Source organism: Perna viridis, chromosome 12 (assembly GCF_037379345.1).
Source record: "Perna viridis isolate PV_CMFRI_1.1 ecotype Kerala chromosome 12, ASM3737934v1, whole genome shotgun sequence".
Taxonomy (NCBI): domain Eukaryota; kingdom Metazoa; phylum Mollusca; class Bivalvia; order Mytilida; family Mytilidae; genus Perna; species Perna viridis.
In genome coordinates this window covers 37,129,270-37,150,060 of record NC_142456.1, presented here as the reverse complement: position 1 = coordinate 37,150,060, position 20,791 = coordinate 37,129,270, and the positions used below count along the sequence as shown (strand labels likewise).

General features: G+C 34.2%; 2 protein-coding genes across 2 annotated transcripts; both read right to left on the bottom strand.

Moving 5' to 3' along the window:
* Nucleotides 1–10,599: 10,599 nt before the first annotated feature.
* LOC148602184 (uncharacterized) lies at nt 10,600–11,811 on the bottom strand. The gene has a single exon (XM_088554467.1). The coding sequence runs from the start codon at nt 11,809–11,811 to the stop codon at nt 10,600–10,602; it is 1,212 nt and encodes a 403-aa protein (XP_088410593.1).
* A 240-nt stretch (nt 11,812–12,051) lies between these two features.
* Nucleotides 12,052–14,980, bottom strand: LOC148602183 (uncharacterized). Its single transcript, XM_088554465.1, has 3 exons — nt 14,492–14,980; nt 12,575–13,997; nt 12,052–12,227 (listed from the first exon to the last, which is right to left on the bottom strand). Exons 1-3 carry the CDS (start codon nt 14,978–14,980, stop codon nt 12,052–12,054), a joined length of 2,088 nt encoding a protein of 695 aa, XP_088410591.1.
* Between the last annotated feature and the right edge of the window lie 5,811 nt (nt 14,981–20,791).

The window sequence follows — 20,791 nt, the reverse complement described above, 5'->3', positions numbered from 1 at the left end:
TTCTATGATTTAGAGTTTTCTCTCTTTGTCTAGGAGACTATTAATATGGGGTAGGCATTGCCTAAATCAGCGAGCACTGTGAGCTTTACCATTCGTGTACCATCAGTGCGAGACTCGTAAAAATAATAAAGGGCATTACACAGAAGGGGGGATCAACCGGGATGAAAATTTTTGCTTCGCAAGTGCTAAATCAATATTTCTATTTGAAAATCTGTCTTGTTTATTAATGGGGGAGTTTTTTTAATAAATGAATAACTTGAACATATTTTTTCCCAAAAAATTCCAACCCCATACCCCCATTCCGCTCTCAAAATGGTCAATAACTTTAGAGCACTTCGCAATACTGTACATTTTGTATCCCTTAAGGGCATTTCTAGCAATATCCATTTCAGTTTTGACCTGTCAGATCAATCTGTACAAATACCGGACATATTACAGTTCGCCACGGATGGTGGGAATATTTTACACATATCATGTGGCGAAAACAAAATGCAGGCGACAGCTGCAAATTCCAAACAAGAAAATGATTGCCTTTCCTATCTTGGAAAAGCTATGCTTCGATTTTGATAATAAATCGGAATTATATTTTTTTCAAGGCAGGTTAGGTTCTTGACAACAGCAACAGTGGAACAGCGGAGATACACGTACGTACACATCCACGTGTTACCCCAAGTTTTTATAAACATAACATTCACTTCTTTAAATAAGTAAAAAAAAATAGAAAAAAACTTTAAAACTATCAGAAAAGATGAATTTATTTTTACTGAAACGTAATCTTAACCTATATTTTTTTATTTGTTTGATTGAAGGAAAGGATGAATTTTCTCCGTAAGGACAGTCACTTTTTTGTTACTTGCGGGACATGACTTTTTTGGTTAGTTTATTCGGGAACCTTAAAGGAAATTTAGACACATGACGCTATTATAATTCATCATCATTAAGTAGTCGCTAAAAGGGGAATATCGCAGTTATGTGCGTTACTGCAAAACTTAAAATACTTAACAGCCTTTAAAGTCAGGATAAGGGTGTTCGTAATTGTTCAGTGATACAATTACCATATAAAAAATTAAAGAATAAGATTCGATGTTATAGATCGATTGTATGGAAGTCTATTTCTGTCATCGTGATAAATAAAAGTCGCGAAAAATTATCTCTAAAAGTCGTGATAATTTGGGTATTTTGTCGACATAAATGACAATTTTTATGGAAGTCTATTTCTGTCATCGTGATAAATAAATGTCGAGAAAAATTATCTCGAAAAGTCGTGATAATTTGGTATTTTCTCGACATAAATGACAATTTTATCTCAGAAAGTCACGATAATTTTCCGCAATAGGTAAGATAATTATGTCGACCGTTCGATATAATTACATGAATTATCGCGACTTTAAATTTTCATTGTTTCATCTCTATTTTTTTTAACTTAAGTTATTGTACATTAATATGACAAATCGACTTAAATAATCGCACTTGTTTTACTGCACGTTTCTTGTGGACAAAAATACGTCGATTTGGCGTCGCTATTTCTTTCCTTGGAATGTCATTAACATGATTTAAAAAATATGTCAATATATATTTTTTTTCACTTATTTATAAACTTGATTAAGCGACTTGAAACGTTGATCATTACATATTGACATATTTAAGGCAACTTTTATGAAATAAGACGTTTATCTGTATGTAGACTTGTCCACTTGTTTGTCACATATCAATTACGGCATGTATTTTGGTTCAAATCATATGAAGTAGATGATATTAAAAAATGATTTATTTTAATCAGATGAACAACTCGGTTAAATAATTTGACAGTCTGTGAGAGAAAATGGCTGCTGAAAATGGAAGTGCTACTTGTCAATGATTCGAGTTTACCTATACGTTTTGTTATAGACATTATTTCACGTATCAATTATCGTAAATTCGATCCGTCTTGTTCATACCCCTACTGTTGGCGAATTAGCCAATTGAATGTGAAATTCTGCTATTATTCGGGTAATACTTTGGTCATATTTACCTTTGTTGATATTCTTAATTTCTTCCTTAGAAAATTAGTTAACATAATTTTTTCCCATCAGCTTTTCTTTTTATCAAATATGTCTTTAATTAAATTGTTCACGTACGGAAGCGTATAGGTATCATTTTTTGTTGTTATCAAAGTCGACATTTCGTATCAAAATTATGGCGAAATACCGATTATACCTCGATATAAAAATAAATTGTCGATAAAACAATCGTTTAATATAAAATGTTGATTTTTAAATATCGACAAAAATTATCAACAATAAGATATTGACTTCCATATATCAATATAATTTTAACATACGACAAGAAAACTTGAAAATGACGAATTATATCACAGGATGTTGATATATTTAAATCGTTTAATTGAAATATATAACAACAAAAAATGATACCTATACGCTTCCGTAGCCGTCGGTTCCCTTAAAGTCGCGATAATTCATGTAATTATATCGAACGGTCGACATAGTTATCTTAACTATTGCAAAAAAAATTATCGTGACTTTTTGAGATAAAATTGTCATGTATGTCGACAAAATACCCAAATTATCACGACTTTTCGAGATAATTTTTCGCGACATTTATTTATCACGACGACAGAAATAGACTTCCATAGCTTTCAAATTCCTTTGTTGATTATATGATGAATGTTTTGTTTTTTGCATTTTATATTTAACTGTGATGATTAATACTTTTTCAAATGTGTTCTAAACCATTCCGTCGTTTAACGGCATAGAAGAAAGCATGGTTACTGCACCATAAACAGACGAAAATAACAACCCCATCTAAAATACGAAAAAAAATCCATAAAACACTTCTAAAAATTATGTCAACTTTGTTCAAACAGACTGACGTTTTCTTACTAAACAAGTCTCTTATCCACAGTGGTTTGCCAGGGAACAATTATTTAAATTTATCTGCAGACCAAGAACCAAAGATAGTTCAAATCCTACCTTTAAACCACACAACTGAATCATTTCAATTCGAGATCTTGGTGTGACAATCAAACAATTGTAACAAATTTTCTGCGCTTCGATAATTATGTTCACTTATGCTCCAACTGAGACAACGGAATACCGTATGGCGGGTTGTTTTGGCGGAAGTAATGTTTGGCAACAGTTACTATGAATAAAAAAAGTAAACGAAAAATTGTGTTTCTCTTCTTTTTTTTTTTTTTTTTTTTTATTTTTGGAGGATGTTAAGTGGTGCACCAAATACTTAAGCGCAAAAAAAATTATTTTGCTGAAATAATTTTGCCGTTTTTTGTTTTACAGACATCTAAAATACGCCACAATTTGCACTCCGCAAAACATATCCGCTATGCGGTATATATGAAGGGTAATAATAAAATTTGCGAACTGAATAATAAAAAAAAATGGAACGGAGGTCCGTATAAAAACAGGCCATATCGATTTAGGTTTAACTAGAAAGGTTTGAAACCATCGCATGAATAAATATAACTACAATAGGGGTGACTTGGGGGCCCCTTGATGATAAGTATAGGGCCTTTTCTGTATATACAGGGTCCTTTTCTGTATATATTTATAGGGTACATATTTTATAGGGTCAATATTTTTGTACATATAAATGTGGTGTTTATAGGGTCCATATCTGTGTTCATATACATATGAAGTTTATAGGGTCCATGTTTGTACAAACTTGTAATTACACAACAAATTGAAATATTACCAGCTCATACTGTGAAAATATGTATCTAATCTACATATAAATATATAAATTATGTAGGATGATAAACTTTGAAAAGATAATACGCACTTACGCTGTGAAATAAGATACATAGGAAAGTATGTTATGTTTATGGGAATTATAAATTTTAACGTTTATAGGGTCCTTAATATCACATTAAAATTCTTACACAATAGTTATCTATATGAATACACCAATCAAAAATAATCCACGATATTTCAGAGTATATAAGAATGATCATTATTTGATAAAACTTCAAATTGGTTTTTGAAAACATTACAGATTTGTACATTTATCAGGAAAAAAAACATCCAAAATGGATTTCAACGGAACAGATATGACAACATGGCAAAAAACGTTATATAAGTCTACAGATGTATTGAGGAAGAAAATGAAGTCTAAAAAGATAATACCATTACTGGCAGAAAAACATTGTATAACCAATGGTGATAAAGAAAGAATGCAGAATATGACAGAGGAAAAATCCATAACAACAGAGATGATTATGAAACTGAAGGCGGCACTTATCAAAACAGGTCAGTCAGAATTGATACAATACATTATCGAAAAGACTGATGACAAAGAAGAAGAAATCTTAAAATCCTATTACGGTTCATGTTTTATCCATTTGCAAGACGACACATTTGTAGCTGCAAAGGAAACCGTAAGCAGATATACATACATATCAGAAACTATCAAATGAAGAATGAAGAAAGAATACCTACAAAACAAGGAGTAGGTCTTACATGCTCCAGATGGTTGATATTGGAAAGCAAGCGAGGAGAGATAGACAACATTTTTCAACAATTGTTAAATGGAGAACTCGACCAAGAGGAATGGATAATGCATTTGGGTGGTGGTATATACATAACCATAAATCCAAAATTCCCGCACATTGACATTAGACAGTTTTGGAAACCTCCCAATTCAGACAAACTGGTGGCAACAAGAAAAGGCATTTCACTGAACAAGTTTAAGTGGGATCGATTATGTGATGTTATGGATGTTATCCGAGAATTCCTACCAGAATTGGAAAAAGCATCAATCTGTTTTGAATCCCATCCAAACGACACAGAACAATCAAAATGCAGTGAATGCTACCCATTCGATCAAAACGAAGACGAAGACTATGAGGAAACATATCAAATCAGTCCTAATCAAGAAGATTTCAGGATAATGTCTCACATTTTATAATTAACAACAACAACAAAAATCATTTATTTATCTGATTTAAAAAATAAAATATGTGTTCATGTATTTCTATGTATTCGATTGGTGTATTTATATTGTTGATTGAATAAAGAATATTATGAACTTTGTTGTTCTTTTTATATCCCATTTAATCTATCAATGGTATTTACTATAAAATAAAAACAGTAGTTAAGCGAGGTCCATTTCACAGTACAGAACCATAGAGAGAGGTACTACAAAAAAAAAAAACAAATAAAAAAAACAAATCGGATTCATATAGATCAATATCAAAATGACAGATGAAAAAAAAAGAGGAATATGTAAAGACATTATGGACAGATCCAAAACGACCATCATCGTTCTCTAGTGCTGACAAAGTGTACAAAGAAATAAAAAAAGAAGGAAAATATGAATTAAGTAAAAAACAAGTTGAAGATATCTTAAAAGAAATAGAAACCTATTCGGTACAAAGACCTGCGAGAAGGAATTTTAAACGGAATAGGGTCATAGTTAGTTCCATGGGAGAACAAATGGACGGTGACCTCGCATCTATGGAAAATGTTTCTAAATATAATTCAGGAACCAAATTTCTGTTAGTGTTAATCGACGTATTTTCACGTTTTCTAATCATCAGACCTTTAAAGGACGAAAAAAGTTCATCTGTAATAAATGCACTTAGATACATTTTTACAAAAGGTAATGTAGAAAAACCGAAAACGATTCGATTTGACCAAGGAGGTGAATTTAAAGGAGAGGTACGCAAATACTTACAAAAAGAACACATTCACGTTTTTTACACACAGAATAGTCAAATCAAGGCTAACTATGCCGAACGTGTAATTAAAACTATTAAACAAAAGATTTATGCATTTTTCATGGAAAAGCAAACATACCGATACATAGACGTATTGCAAGACTTAGTCAAGAGTTACAACAATACACCGCATTCCTCCATAGGAGGTGCTACACCATCTTCAGTAACGAAAGGAAACGAAGATGAAATAAGATAACTACAATACATTTCGAGAAATACTAAAACAAAGAGCAGACACGGATCAAAAGTAATGAAGCAAAAGAAGAGAAAGAAAACGCCTTTTAAGTTCAAAATCGGCGATATCGTAAGAATATCGCACTTAAAGAAAACATTCGAGAAAGGCTATGTGGAGAATTGGACATTAGAGTATTTCAAAATACATAAAAAATCAACAAGACATATATCAATTAGTCGACATGATGGATGATTCTATCAAAGGAACATTTTATAGATACGAATTACAAACACTAAAACCGAAAGATACCAATACATACAAGATAGAAAATATCGTGAGGATGAGAAAAAATAAGACAACCAATAGTGACGAAGTATTAGTAAAATGGCTTGGATGGCCATCTAAATTTGACTCGTGGGTTTCAAAACAGAGTGTACAAAACATTTAAAAGGAGACTCATCATTCATAGCATATCATTTCAACAGAAAGATGAGTTTGAGAATGGTGTTTTCGTCATCGGACGGATTAAAATTATTCCCAGAGAATACTCCGGATGATTTCAAAATAAACCTAAACAGAACGGTAAATTTGGATGGATATTGGGTAGTTTCTTTAACGGAACTTAGCATTGTAGATTTTAAAGCACAGCATGGGAAAAAAGAACTATATGTGTACTGTGATATATGCGGTGAAAGTTTTACCGGTGAATCGGAGCAACCACTTCTACGGAGAATTTATTTAGAAAATGACAATGTAATTTTTGACAATCCTTATTATCTACCGATTCAAAGTGACGAAATATCTCAGTTACATGTGTATATAAAGGACAGTGTTGGAAATAAAGCTTCATTTATAAAAAACAAAGTGACGCTTACACTTCACTTTAAAAAGTTTCCATTTGTTATCTAAAAAAAAGTATGAACAGTCAAACTTATGTCACGAACCCTGTATTATGGGAAACCTTTTACAAAACCATGGATAAAAACTCATTCAATCCTAACAGACGCAAGCTTAGAAAAAAACTACAAAGTGGTGGTGGATTATACAGACGATTTAAAGGATCTTACTTAATTCCAGTGAATAATAATGCTTCAGACACAGAACAAAAAACTATACAAACCAAACAGGTGGCACCAGTTGAGGCGGACGTAAACAGGGCAAAATCAGAATTCGAAAATGATATTAAGAGACCTCATGTAAAACTATTAAAAAGTATAAAAGGACGAAAAAGGAGAAAACTCGGCAGAAAGAAAAAAAACGTTTAAAAGGGACACATCGTCTAGGAAAACTAAAACAAAAAAGACGAGAAAGAGAAAGCGAAAAGCTAACTCAATCGAAACTGCTTGGGACAAACCTCAGAAGAAAAAAAAGACATAATCATGTCATTTTTAAGCGAAGAAAACAAAACAATTGGTCAACCAACAGAATTATCCATTTTTGATTCACCTCCTAATCAAGTAGCAATAGAGAAGACTTTTTATACAGAAGAGCGACCCATATCAAAATTGATAAACGAATCTACACCCATTGAAATTGTGATCTCCGGTGCAGGAAAAGATTATAGATTATATCGATCTTCAAAAATCCCGACTCTGTGTTAAAATGCAGATACTTAAAGCGGATGGGTCTGCTCTAGCAAGGAATGAAAAAACTGGTATCATCAATTTACCTTTACAAAGAATGTTTTCACACGTGGATGTATATATGAATAATAAGCTTGTATCGGTCAATGCAAATAACTATCCATGGAAAGCTTACATGAAAGTCATCTTATCATCGGGTAGCGATGAACAGGACTCACAACTTCAATCTCAGCTGTATATGAAAGATGACGATCCTATGGATTCACTTACTTTGAATTCGGGTTACGTTAACAGATATGAATATACAAAAGAATCAAGAATATTTGATCTGGAAGGAAATTTACTGGAGGATTCACTTTTATTGGACAAGTATCTCATAAACGGTGTTGACATTTACATGAAGTTATTTCGATCCTCAACCCCATTTATGTTGATGTCGGGAGAAACTTCACCTAGTTATAAACTAAAGATTCTAGACGTATTTTATAGAACATGCAGATGCAAACCAGACCCCGGAGTTATCCTAAATCACAGAAATATGTTGAAAGACACAACGGCAAAATATGTCATAAATAGAAGGTACGTTACGCAGAACGTTATTCAGAAAGGTGTCACAGAATTTTACTGGAACTCAATATTTCCGAAAGCTCTTCCCGATAAAGTGGTATTTTGATTAGTTTCTCAGAGGGCCGTGAATGGAGATTATACGGTGAACCCCTTTAACTTTCAACATTTCAACTTAGAGGCAGTAACGATGAAAATTAATGGAGTCGATATTTATGGATCACCGATGAAACTAGACTTTGGTACAAACAGAAATTATTCCGAGGATTTCGTCCGGTTATTCGAAATATGCGAAAAATGGAACAAAGACAGTGGTCTCAATATCCCTAGGAAAGATTATGGGGCTGGCTATACTCTCATTGGTTTCACATTGAATACTGGCGATTTCCAAGAGGAATTTCTAAATCTCGTGAGAAACGGTAATGCCAGACTAGAGATGCGATTTAAGAGTGCAACGACAGAAACTATAAATTGCGTGTGCTACTATCAATCACAGGCAGTTTTAACCTGTGACGAAGCGAGAGACATTAAAATAATAGAACCATGAATTCCATACAATTACACACTCTGCTAAAAAAACAATGCATGTTTGCAACGTTATAGAGCGAAAATAGATATCACGGCTATAAACGATCTACCGTTTCATATAAAAGGACAATTTCCACAGATCTTCATTATTAACACCGACCCTTATCCTAATCCAGGAAAACATTGGTTAAGCGTCCTCTTTTTGAACAATCATCGAGCAGAATATTTCGATAGTCTAGGAGATACACCTGATTTCTATAGATACAGTTTGCAAGACTTTATCAAGAGGAATAGTAAAACATGTACAGTACTGAAAAGACAGATTCAACCTGACAAATCGAATCTTTGTGGATTATACGTTGTATATTTTGTTCTTATGAGACTCTGTTATCATATACCAATACTTAAACTATATGATTCATTTAGTAGGATATTAAAAGAAAACGATCGAATAATTATGTCTTTTTTCAATGGTATTTTTTTTGAAAAAAAAAATAAAATAAAAAGTTTTCAGTTAGTCTATGTCTTTAATATAAATCATGTGTTATATGCAGAGTTAATCTAGTTGATAACTGTATGTGGAAGAGAGAACATGGACGAAACCGTCCTTCTTCCATTTCTATCACCTACAACAATCCAAATATGTGGACCAACGCAAAGTGGAAAAACTATGTTCACAAAAAAATTGATAGAAAATGCCTCGCATATGTTCACAGATCCCCAAGAAAAAATTATGTATGTGTATTCAGAATACCAGAAGCTTTTTGATGAAATGCAACATATTCCACATCTTATATTTCACGAAGGACTACCGGACAAACAACAAATAGAGGAGTTTACGGAAAACACGAGTTCGAGCTTGATCATTTTGGATGACGTTATAAATCAAGTGGTTAACAGTCCAGAAAAACTCAAACTTTTTACTGTCACAAGTCACCATAAAGGGTGTAGTGTAATACTCGTATCCCAAAATTTATATAGTCCCGGAAGATATGCCAAGACCATTTCCTTGAATTGCGCTAATTTTATTCTGTTTCGTAATCCAAGGGATATGAGACAAATTTCAACGTTTGCCTCACAGATTTTACCGGGTATGACAAAGTATTTTTTGGATAGCTTTTCTAAAGCTACGAAACAAAAGTACGGGTACTTGTTGATAGATTTATCACCACAGAGAGACGACAACAGATATATGTTAGGAACAAATATTTTTCGCGGCGACTATTGTGTTGTTTATCAACCAATATAAAAATGATTGTAACATTTGACGATTGTCATTTAGATCGCAGCATCAAGAGTAGACGCATGCGAATAAATAAAAACTTTATCAAATTTATTTACGAAGCAACATCAAAGCAAAGGAAGCATATATTATCGCACGTGACCAAAGATCAAATTGATTTAATATCAGAGATTGCCTTGAATATCATTAAGGGAATATTTCCGAATAAAGTCACCTACATTAAAGCTTTGGAACCATATAAATCGTTGCTTGTGCGATTAAGTTAAAAAAAAAAACTTTTGCAAATAAGAAAAAACTCTTACTTCGTTATCCGCAGATTTTACCACGTATCGTAAAACCTGTATCAGAACATATTTAGAAATCATGGCTAAAGAAATGATACTTCTATCTAAGAGACAATTTGACGATTTGTCGAGACAAGTTGACAAATCGAATCTGGACCAAGTAGAAAACGGCAGAAATGACGTTAAAGGATCGGTCGAAACAAATACCACATTATCCGATGCATCTGACATGAACAGAACTTTTATTGAAAATTGTACACAAACGGGCAAAGGTTTCGTGTTTCATCAACAAGAAAGCGGAGACTCTGTTGAACCACCCGTATTCCAGCAAGGAAGAAACGCCAGAGCAATAGGACAATTCCAATTGTGTCACGGAAAAAACAAAAAAAACAAACATTAACTAGTTACAATATTGATTTTTATTACAAAAGAGAATGATTACAAAATGGTTACATTCCTGATTGTACTTTCAATAAAGAATGATTAATAAATGTTTAGTTTTTTTTCCAGTCACAGTAACCAAAAGGTAAAGTCCGAAGGTCTTGAAGAAGGCGTCTTTTTGTGTAGACCATTTTGAATTCCTTTTCTTCTATTCTGTTGTAGAGTTTTCGCTTTCTACTGAGTCTAGAAATCTTCCGTGTGTTCACTAAAGTAATGGATTCTTTGGTCTTATTGACAACTATGTCTTTCATGGCATCAAAGTTGATGAGCTTAGAGTTCGAGGCACTTTCCAGAGAAAATTCACGGACCTTACAAATCTTCTTCCCCGATAAGGTTTTATACGCATATGATTTTGGTCCACTTGAAATAAAATGCGTGATGTGAGAATCTTCAGGTTGAATTTCATTTGTAAGTTGTCCTAAGTAGTTTCCTGCGGGTAGAGTGTTGGTAATCGTTTTATTAATATCCACGAACACTATACTATCGGTATCAACATACAACGCATTTTGACCGGTTAATACCAACAAAACGTATAGTTTAAATCTTGCCCAGCAGGTGGTAAACGATGCAATGGAAATGTTTGTCTTAAAATCTGCAGGAAGAAATTGTGAATCAGCTAAGTATTCCAGTTGTAATATATCGTCACTAACGATATGAAAGTCTCTTACATCTTTCCTCGGATCAGTTAAATGTTGGAAAAACTTGTCAATTTCATGTTCGTAAATAAACATGGACTGCTTCATGTTCAATCTTTGGCCGAATTTTCCCCAGAAAGAGTTGAGACATATTTTGGCAAGAGAACGTAAGCCAGAATTTTTTTTTATCTCATCATAGTCTAAGTGGATGCCTTCCATCTTAGCATAATTTGCAATGTACTCCATTTTGTCATCAACCGTTACACATTCGTTAGGAAAACCTGAAGCTTGCTGTTTAAGTTTGAGAAAGAGATTAACGTAATCCGCAAAAAGTCCTCCCTTTCCTGTTGTCTTGTCGTACATGGTAGTTTCTTTAAAATGATAAACCTCGTATATTTTAATTATCGAATATCCTTGTGATAACGCCATGTCTATCTCTGGAGTACACCATGTACCAATCAACATTCTATCACGATCCGGACAGATACACCTTTCTGTGTTTTCATTTTCTGCCCATTTTCTACATAAGGCAAACTTTAATTTTCCATTTGACAAAAAAGGTAAAACTGGGTGGTACAAACGTCGCGGGGGTAAAATCTTGATTTTAGCGATTCCAAAATAAGATGACATATCTTGGAAATCGGATGTGATAATCGTTGGATGGCCAATTGGATACTTGCAGTATTTGTTGACATAGGGATACAAACTTGTATAATCATAATATTCGATTGTTTCACCGGGTTCTGTGACTTCATGATATAATTTTATAGCATTTGTCCGTCCTCCGAAAAAAAAACTATCCCTAGGATGCAATCGTTTCGTTAAATCTAAACCTGTGACAAACTGGTACATTTTGTTGTTTGACCTCATCTAATTTCTAAATTCATGCTCCCAGATACAGACATATCGGTATCCCATCGCTTTCAATTCTTTTTCCTTTTTCTTTGTTGTATAGTATAGTTCACTCATAGAATGTTTAGTCACAGGATGTTTCGTCTTGGTTCTATCGGTAGGAAAACATTCCGGACATCCGTGATATACACACCCTAAAACAAAAACATCAATAATTAAATATATAAGACTGACACTTAAAAAATTAAAAAAAATGTAATAATGATACAATCCACAGAACTGGACTTTTTCTTTTACCCGTCCCCCTGTTCCTTATAAAAAAAACCATATATGTTTATAAGCTTTACAAGCTTATAATAAGTTTTATAAGCTTATATGCTTATAAGCTGATAAACTTATAAAGCTTATATGCTTATAAGCTTATAAACTTATCAAGCTTATATGCTTATAATCTTATAAACTTATAAAGCTTATATGCCGCCGCCGCCGCTACTAGATTTTTTTTCCTAAAGTAAGACTTGACATTTAATAAGTATCCTACCTAAGAACTCGTACGCCGTTTTTGTGTCCTTGTGGTATCCGTCTAGTCGGTAAGGTCCTTCTCTGTATTCTTGCCCGTTCAAGGCATGGACGATATCTAACTGTTGTCCTTTCATTCTACTCTGTTCCATGATCCATTCAAGCCATTGTATCGATGACTTGCTGAAGGAATCAGTCACGTAACCTTCCGATGGTACGGCGGCAATGTCCGACCGATCGAATATCGTTTGACCGATGTGATAGTCGTCTTCCACAGATTGTTTTGGAATCCATTCGTCTCCCGATGGTAACTGTAAATGTAGTTCTCCGTTGATGTTTTTCGAAGGACAAGTGAACGATCTATCGTTTCGACTATCCTTGAGAACAGTTTTGTATACTTCCTTTAGGTACAGATTCCTGAAAACGCTCTGACAGACGGAAGCAATAGTGACGTAATCGAACGGATCTATACCTCTCGCACTACCCGTATCTCCACTCGAACTCTCTCTGGACGTCACTTGTAGCATGAGACGTCGAAATTTCATTGCACCGCGGCGCAATATTCGAACGTCCTCTACCGTATACCTGTATAATTCTTCTTGAAAATCGAATCGATCGTTCTTCTTCGTTTCGTACCATTCCATGAAGGTTTTGAGGTTTTTCTCCGACATTGTGTCCGTACCGTAATAACATGGAGCAGGCCAATCAACATCTCTGCATTCAAATCGCGACGGATTTGAAAACAAATGAGGGAAATATCCTTTTTGAAGTTCTTTGATTTCTAAACACTCCGGAATTTTCGAAAGCTTCATTTGTAGAAAATTTAAACTATCTATGAACGTCAAGTCCAAACCGTGTGCAATGTGCATGTACATAATTTTCGAACCGTTGTAGAGTATCTTGTTTGGTTTGACTCCATGATGATCGATCAAAGCATTCAGAATGGGGTAGTTATCGAACCCTTTGGCATTGTGTGCCATGAAAACCGTATTTTTGTAATACGGTGTCATGATGTGAGAACGGAACTGAGACGGTACACTGGTACTGCTGAAAATTCTCTGTCTGAATCCACACGTTAGTGGACATGGCATCACTGGTTCTTTCTCCTTGAATATCCTACATTTTTCACAACGACTGCCACATGTTGAACATCGTGATTGAGGACTGACTTCGTCATCTTCCTCGTTAGCACCGCATTTTTCACAAGTCGATTGTAGGACTGCATAAAATTCTTTGTGTACGTATAAACCACACGTAGTCTCGCTGCAGTTTCTACATATCCGACACTTAGTACATCTGAGGCCGACGGTACATTTATCTTTACAAGGATTATTTGGTATATATCCTTGTTGACATTCAAATACGTAGTCCGTCTGCTGGTACGTCTCGAAATCGAAGAAGAAAAACTTGCGCGGAATGGTACGTGGTTTAGTGTCAGGTACGCGCTGATAACAGAAGTGTTGGTTTGTTTGAAATTGGTGCCAAATTTGGCATCTCCATTCTCTACAGGTGTGCAGTTCCGGTTTTCTTTTCGATCTGTCAAGGACTTTCCGGCACTTCTTACATTGATACCATTTTTCACACATAGATTTGCTGATCTCCCTTCCTTTCTTGTCTGTTTTCTCCACATGTCTGTCGTAACAAGCTTGGCTGCGACACTCTCGATAACAAAAGATACAAGACATTGAATCTGTCCCAACGACACACTTGTTGCTTGCACATATGTCACATGAGGTCTCGCATGAATGTCGGCCTTTATTTTTGTACGCAATCAGACATTTTTCACAAAAAAAAAATAATCAAATACTCCGCTTATTTTGGCTATCCCATCAAAGTGTTCTTCACCGTTTTCTAATACACTCAAATAAATATATAAGTTTCTACGTCCTTCCACATTTGAAACGCGGCAGAATTTATTGCATAATTTCGCAGACAATACTTGTATATTAACCTCTAATAAATCCTCAAATGGTTTTATATCGGCAATATTTAGAGTTCTATTTCTCGGGACACCAGCTGCCTCACATAGTGTTTCTGCCATTTTCTTTCGATGTCGATTGTTCGTGGTTTTTTTCATATTCCGTAAGTAACTGGAAGTCATAGCTTTATGTTTGATCACTTTCAGTGTAGTATTCATTTCTGAAGGATCATTTTTGGTCATGACATTCCAACGATCTAATGTGACAACTTGACAAAATTTGATAAACGTCCTACCTATGGCCGTGGGTAGACACAAGTGATCTCCATTGTTTTCCACTCTCAGAAAGGAACGTTTCCTGGCGATTGAACTATCGTTTCCAGTCAATCTGGTGACGTGCACTGTTTTTCCATTCCCCTTAGGTACACTAATGTTACCAACAACTACTGTCATTTGATCATCTATGGGTAAATTTTCATTACTGTTGAGATATCCTTCGATCGACTGCATGACTCTCTCCGCATTGATGTTTTACCATTTGTCCAGTGGGGCGGCAACCATTGAATGGTAAATCTCTGGATGATTAATGATAATTCGTCCCAAATCTCCGCCTTCCTCTTTAACTTCTTCGATGACGTCTTTAAACATTGTGTTGATTTCTTTCATTAGGTCTTTGATTTTATGATTTTTCCATCCTTGACGAAACTTAAGTTTGTAAGTGGTTTCTTTTGCTTTATTTTTGGCAAACGTTTTTTGATTAGTCTGTTGCAATGTGTAAGGTAAGATGTCGTCTGCTCCCTTTCCATGTTGTATATATTTCAATCGGTTACCACTATCGTTAGATCTCACGTACGGGATGAGATTCCCTTTTACGTCTTCCGGCTCTTTTTTAACTGTATTATCGTCAAAGGTAATCGATCGTGTCTCGATTTTGGATAACCGCAAATCTAATGGTGATGATGTGTTGACTTCTGAATTTAAATGTAAATGGTGATCAATTGTTGACTGTGCATATTGGTCAGTTCTTTGATACAAGACAGTTTCCCGTCGTCGTGAAATTCGTAGATCTAATGGATTGTCCGTGTTTACGTCTGATGTTTCGTGAAATGATCGCAAATCTAATGGACTGGTGGATTTTTCAGATGTTTCGCAAAGTCTATGTGTGTGTTCCTTTAGCTCTGTAGAAGAATCGAATGATAGATTGCATTTGTGGCAAATAAGAAGTTCATTTCTTCTCTGCAATACAACATCATGGTGAAGAATTCTATTGTCTATTGCCCATTCCGTTAACACGTCTGGATCTGTTATTGTGTTGATGATGTTAACACTAAATTGGTTCAGTCTCTCGCGTACCACAGGATGGTCGGACATTCCGTTTTCCTCTGCCCATTTAATAACCTTATCGACGGAGTCTATGCCGTTCAATATGTCTTTAAGAGAAGGATATTTCTTGTACATTTTTGTTTTGTTGAATAATGGAAAATTGTTATTACACTTCTTTTTATCACAAAAAATAAAATGGCTCCCTCTGATGGTAGTGACGTCATTACCCTATCAAATATTCAACTTTTGAATTTTCAATCGCTTACGCAATTGCTGTTGAAATGAAAACCCTCTTATTGGTTGGTGTTTGATATTATCAAACCACCTTCTATTGTCATCTACTTACGTAATGAAGCTCTTATTGGTCGTTATTTTATACTATTAATTCTTCTATTGTCAAGCTACCTACGCAATTTCTTTAAAGATGAACCTCTTATTGATCGTTTTTCTTTTCTATTAAATCTTCTATTATCTGGCTACCTACGCTATTTCTTTCAGAATGAACCTCTTATTGTTCGGTATTTTATACTATTAAAACCTCATTTGTCTAACCACCTACGCAAGGTGTATTTCAAATTTTAATATCTTATTGGTCAGTGTTTGATACTTAAAAATCCCCTTTTGTCTTCTACCTACGCATATTGTTAAAATTGACACCACATCATAAATATATATATATTATTCTCAGTTTTCAAAATTTACCATCCTATATAAATAATAGGTTTTCTGTATTCATATGCAGATTTTGAAATATTTGGAATATTTGAAATAACCTGGTAATCTTTCGATTGGTTGTGCAATTACAAAGTCTGTATAGAAATGGACCCTATAAACATTCTATGTGTATGGACAATAGTGGAAATAACGATTTTTTTTAATTTACAAACTACATATTTTTAGCAGCCATATTTTGTTTTCGAGTATTACATACCAGGAATTAAAGATGGGATTAAAACAATTTCTTAACAGGACATGGAAAACGTATAAATGCAATACTGATTTTTGCTGTGACAACGTTAAAGAGTTGAGAGGGTTTAGAGACATTTCGTATGTTCGATACGAAAACATATGTAACAGAATCTTAAAACAGACGCAAAAAGTTACCCCGGACTTATGAAAACCGTAAAAATATATTTTTAAGTAAAACAATAAAATGCTTTGACGCAGTTAGTAACTTATTTTATGTAGATGGACAAAAAATATGTAACAAGGTAAAAATAAAATATGTTTGTGAATTCTGAATAAATGCACATCTCCTTTTAATACACTTATATTGTACAACACTAGGATTACACGCGTACATTGTGAATGTATTACGGACATTCCAATAATTTAGATAGTACTCAAACTACCGATATTTTGCGATAGCATTTTTACGTTTCATGTTCATTTGTATTCAGTAGGTTGCCTCGCGCTTTTCTTTAATGGATTCGCGTAAAAGAACAACAGCACGGCTATACACGATAATTCTTTGCCGCTTTTATGGATAGCCTTTACTTTCGACGTCATAGGTGTCTTACGGAATAATTGCGATGCGCTGCGATATGCGTGTAAACAATATTTGGTTTGGTCTTTATACATCTCCATAATTTTGGCACTAAGTGTTGTCAGTGTTTTGATTTAACATGATTGTGGCACTTAGTGCTGTCAATGCTTTGATTTAACATGATTGTGGCAGTTAGTGCTGTCAGTGCTTTGATTTAACATGATTACGGCACTTAGTACTGTCAGTACTTTGATTTAACACAATCAATTTTATTAACTCCCCTTTTCTCAGTCACATGATTCCTTTCCCTTTTTTCGCACAGTTTCGACAGGAAATGGAAAAAAAATGAAGCTCTTGATAATTGTTTTAGTTGTATGCATATGCAGTGTAACAGGAAAAGTAACATCTATTGTAGAGAAATGCCAATACGGGAAAGGGTCGTCGATTATCGGGAATTGCTTGTGTGAATATGGAAATGAAATTTTCACACTGGACAACACCCATGGAGTTGCTCAATTCGAAATGACGGGGAAATGTCTGTGTATTGCAGTGTACACTGAGGCCTACTTTAAACCTACAATGACTCCAACTGTATTCTGTATGAATGAAAGAATTCCATGCAACGATGGTTATTGCGAAAATCCCACGCGATTTTTCCCTATTAGAATAACAAATCTAAGATGTCATAAGAGCAGGCCACAGCAAGCTCCAAAAACAGCGACAGACATTCGTACCTCTTTTTCTGACGATGTCTATGTCGTCATGCTCAGCCATTGTAAGACGTCGCCGCTTAGCGTCCACAAATGGTTGCGGACTGCAAAGGTAAGATGCGGTTAAATCGGCGATAATACGGTTGTCGATGAAATTATAAATAATAAACTACGTTATAAATATTCGTCTATCGAAATGGGGATGTGAAAAAAAAATATTCCTTATATGCATTTGCTAAATCATTGAAAAGTGGCGAAAATGTGTCCCCCATGTCATTAAAAGTATGCAATTTCTTACCAACTTCAAGCTTAATTATGTAATTAAAATAAATCAGAGAAAGTATTATTCTTGATCATGCATGTTTGTCAAGTAGTTAACTTTCAAAAAATATATTTTGAAAACCCGTAAAATCGCCAAGGTCTTCAGCTGTATGTAAAATGTCCGTCTATTGTGGCGAAAATGCTTCCCCCACTCTAGTATGATCATTTTTTTTTGTTGTTTACAAACAGCCCAATCTATTACACATGATTCATCCACCTGGACGACTCAAACTCATCTTTCTGTTGAAATGATATGCTATGAATGATGAGTCTCCTTTTAAATGTTTTGTACACTCTGTTTTGAAACCCACGAGTCAAATTTAGATGGCCATCCAAGCCATTTAACTAATACTTCGTCACTATTGGTTGTTTTATTTTTTCTCATCCTCACGATCTTTTCTATCTTGTATGTATTGGTATCTTTCGGTTTTAGTTTTTGTAATTCGTATCTATAAAATGTTCCTTTGATAGGATCATCCATCATGTCGACTAATTGATATATGTCTTGTTGATTTTTTATTAGTCTCTTATGTATTTTGAAATACTCTAATGTCCAATTCTCCACATAGCCTTTCTCGAATGTTTTCTTTAAGTGCGATATTCTTACGATATCGCCGATTTTGAACTTAAAAGGCGTTTTCTTTCTCTTCTTTTGCTTCATTACTTTTGATCCGTGTCTGCTCTTTGTTTTAGTATTTCTCGAAATGTATTGTAGGTATCTTATTTCATCTTCGTTTCCTTTCGTTACTGAAGATGGTGTAGCACCTCCTAGCGAGGAATGCGGTGTATTGTTGTAACTCTTGACTAAGTCTTGCAATACGTCTATGTATCGGTATGTTTGCTTTTCCATGAAAAATGCATAAATCTTTTGTTTAATAGTTTTAATTACACGTTCGGCATAGTTAGCCTTGATTTGACTATTCTGTGTGTAAAAAACGTGAATGTGTTCTTTTTGTAAGTATTTGCGTACCTCTCCTTTAAATTTACCTCCTTGGTCAAATCGAATCGTTTTCGGTTTTTCTACATTACTTTTTGTAAAAATGTATCTAAGTGCATTCATTACAGATGAACTTATTTATCCTTTAAAGGTCTGATGATTAGAAAACGTGAAAATACGTCGATTAACACTAACAGAAATTTGGTTCCTGAATTATATTTAGAAACATTTTCCATAGATGTGAGGTCACCGTCCATTTGTTCTCCCATTGAACTAACTATGACCTTATTCCGTTTAAAATTCTTTCTCGCAGGTCTTTGTACCGAATAGGTTTCTGTTTCTTTTAAGATATCTTCAACTTGTTTTTTACTTAATTCATATTTTTCTTCTTTTTTTATTTCTTTGTACACTTTGTCAGCACTAGAGAACGATGATGGTCGTTTTGGATCTGTCCATAATGTCTTTACATATTCCCCTTTTTTTTCATCTGTCATTTTGATATTGATCTATATGAATCCGATTTTTTTTTATTTGTTTTTTTTTTTGTAGTACCTCTCTCTATGGTTCTGTACTGTGAAATGGACCTCACTTAACTATTGTTTTTATTTTATAGTAAATACCATTGATAGATTAAATGGGATATAAAAAGAACAACAAAGTTCATAATATTCTTTATTCAATCAACAGTATAAATACACCAATCGAATACATAGAAATACATGAACACATATTTTATTTTTTAAATCAGATAAATAAATGATTTTTGTTGTTGTTGTTAATTATGAAATGTGAGACATTATCCTGAAATCTCCTTCTTGATTAGGACTGATTTGATATGTTTCCTCATAGTCTTCGTCTTCGTTTTGATCGAATGGGTAGCATTCACTGCATTTTGATTGTTCTGTGTCGTTTGGATGGGATTCAAAACAGATTGATGCTTTTTCCAATTCTGGTAGGAATTCTCGGATAACATCCATAACATCACATAATCGATCCCACTTAAACTTGTTTAGTGAAATGCCTTTTCTTGTTGGCACCGGTTTGTCTGAATTGGGAGGTTTCCAAAACTGTCTAATGTCAATGTGCGGGAATTTTTGATTTATGGTTATGTATATACCACCACCCAAATGCATTATCCATTCCTCTTGGTCGAGTTCTCCATTTAACGATTATTGAAAAATGTTGTCTATCTCTCCTCGCTTGCTTTCCAATATCAACCATCTGGAGTATGTAAGACCTACTCCTTGTTTTGTAGGTATTCTTTCTTTATTCTTCATTTGATAGTTTCTGATATGTATGTATATCTGCTTAGGGTTTCCTTTGCAGCTACAAATGTCTCGTCATGCAAATGGATAAAACATGAACCGTAATAGGATTTTAAGATTTCTTCTTCTTTGTCATCAGTCTTTTCGATAATGTATTATATCAATTCGGACTGACCTGTTTTGATAAGTGCCACTTTCAGTTGTTGGAGGGGATTGAAATTCAGTTTCATCAGTGTCGTAATCATCTCTGTTGTTATGGATTTTTCCTCTGTCATATTC

What these genes read in the sequence shown, in the direction of transcription:
- LOC148602184 (XM_088554467.1), bottom strand. Translation starts at nt 11,811, where the DNA reads ATGTCATCTTATTTTGGAATCGCTAAAATCAAGATTTTACCCCCGCGA.
- LOC148602183 (XM_088554465.1), bottom strand. Translation starts at nt 14,980, where the DNA reads ATGCAGTCGATCGAAGGATATCTCAACAGTAATGAAAATTTACCCATA. An exon ending in TATTAGAGGTTAATATACAA is followed by an intron (nt 13,998 to 14,491) that starts GTATTGTCTGCG and finishes TTCTGTTATCAG; the next exon opens with CGCGTACCTGACACTAAACC. An exon ending in AACGGCGTACGAGTTCTTAG is followed by an intron (nt 12,228 to 12,574) that starts GTAGGATACTTA and finishes TTTTTGTTTTAG; the next exon opens with GGTGTGTATATCACGGATGT.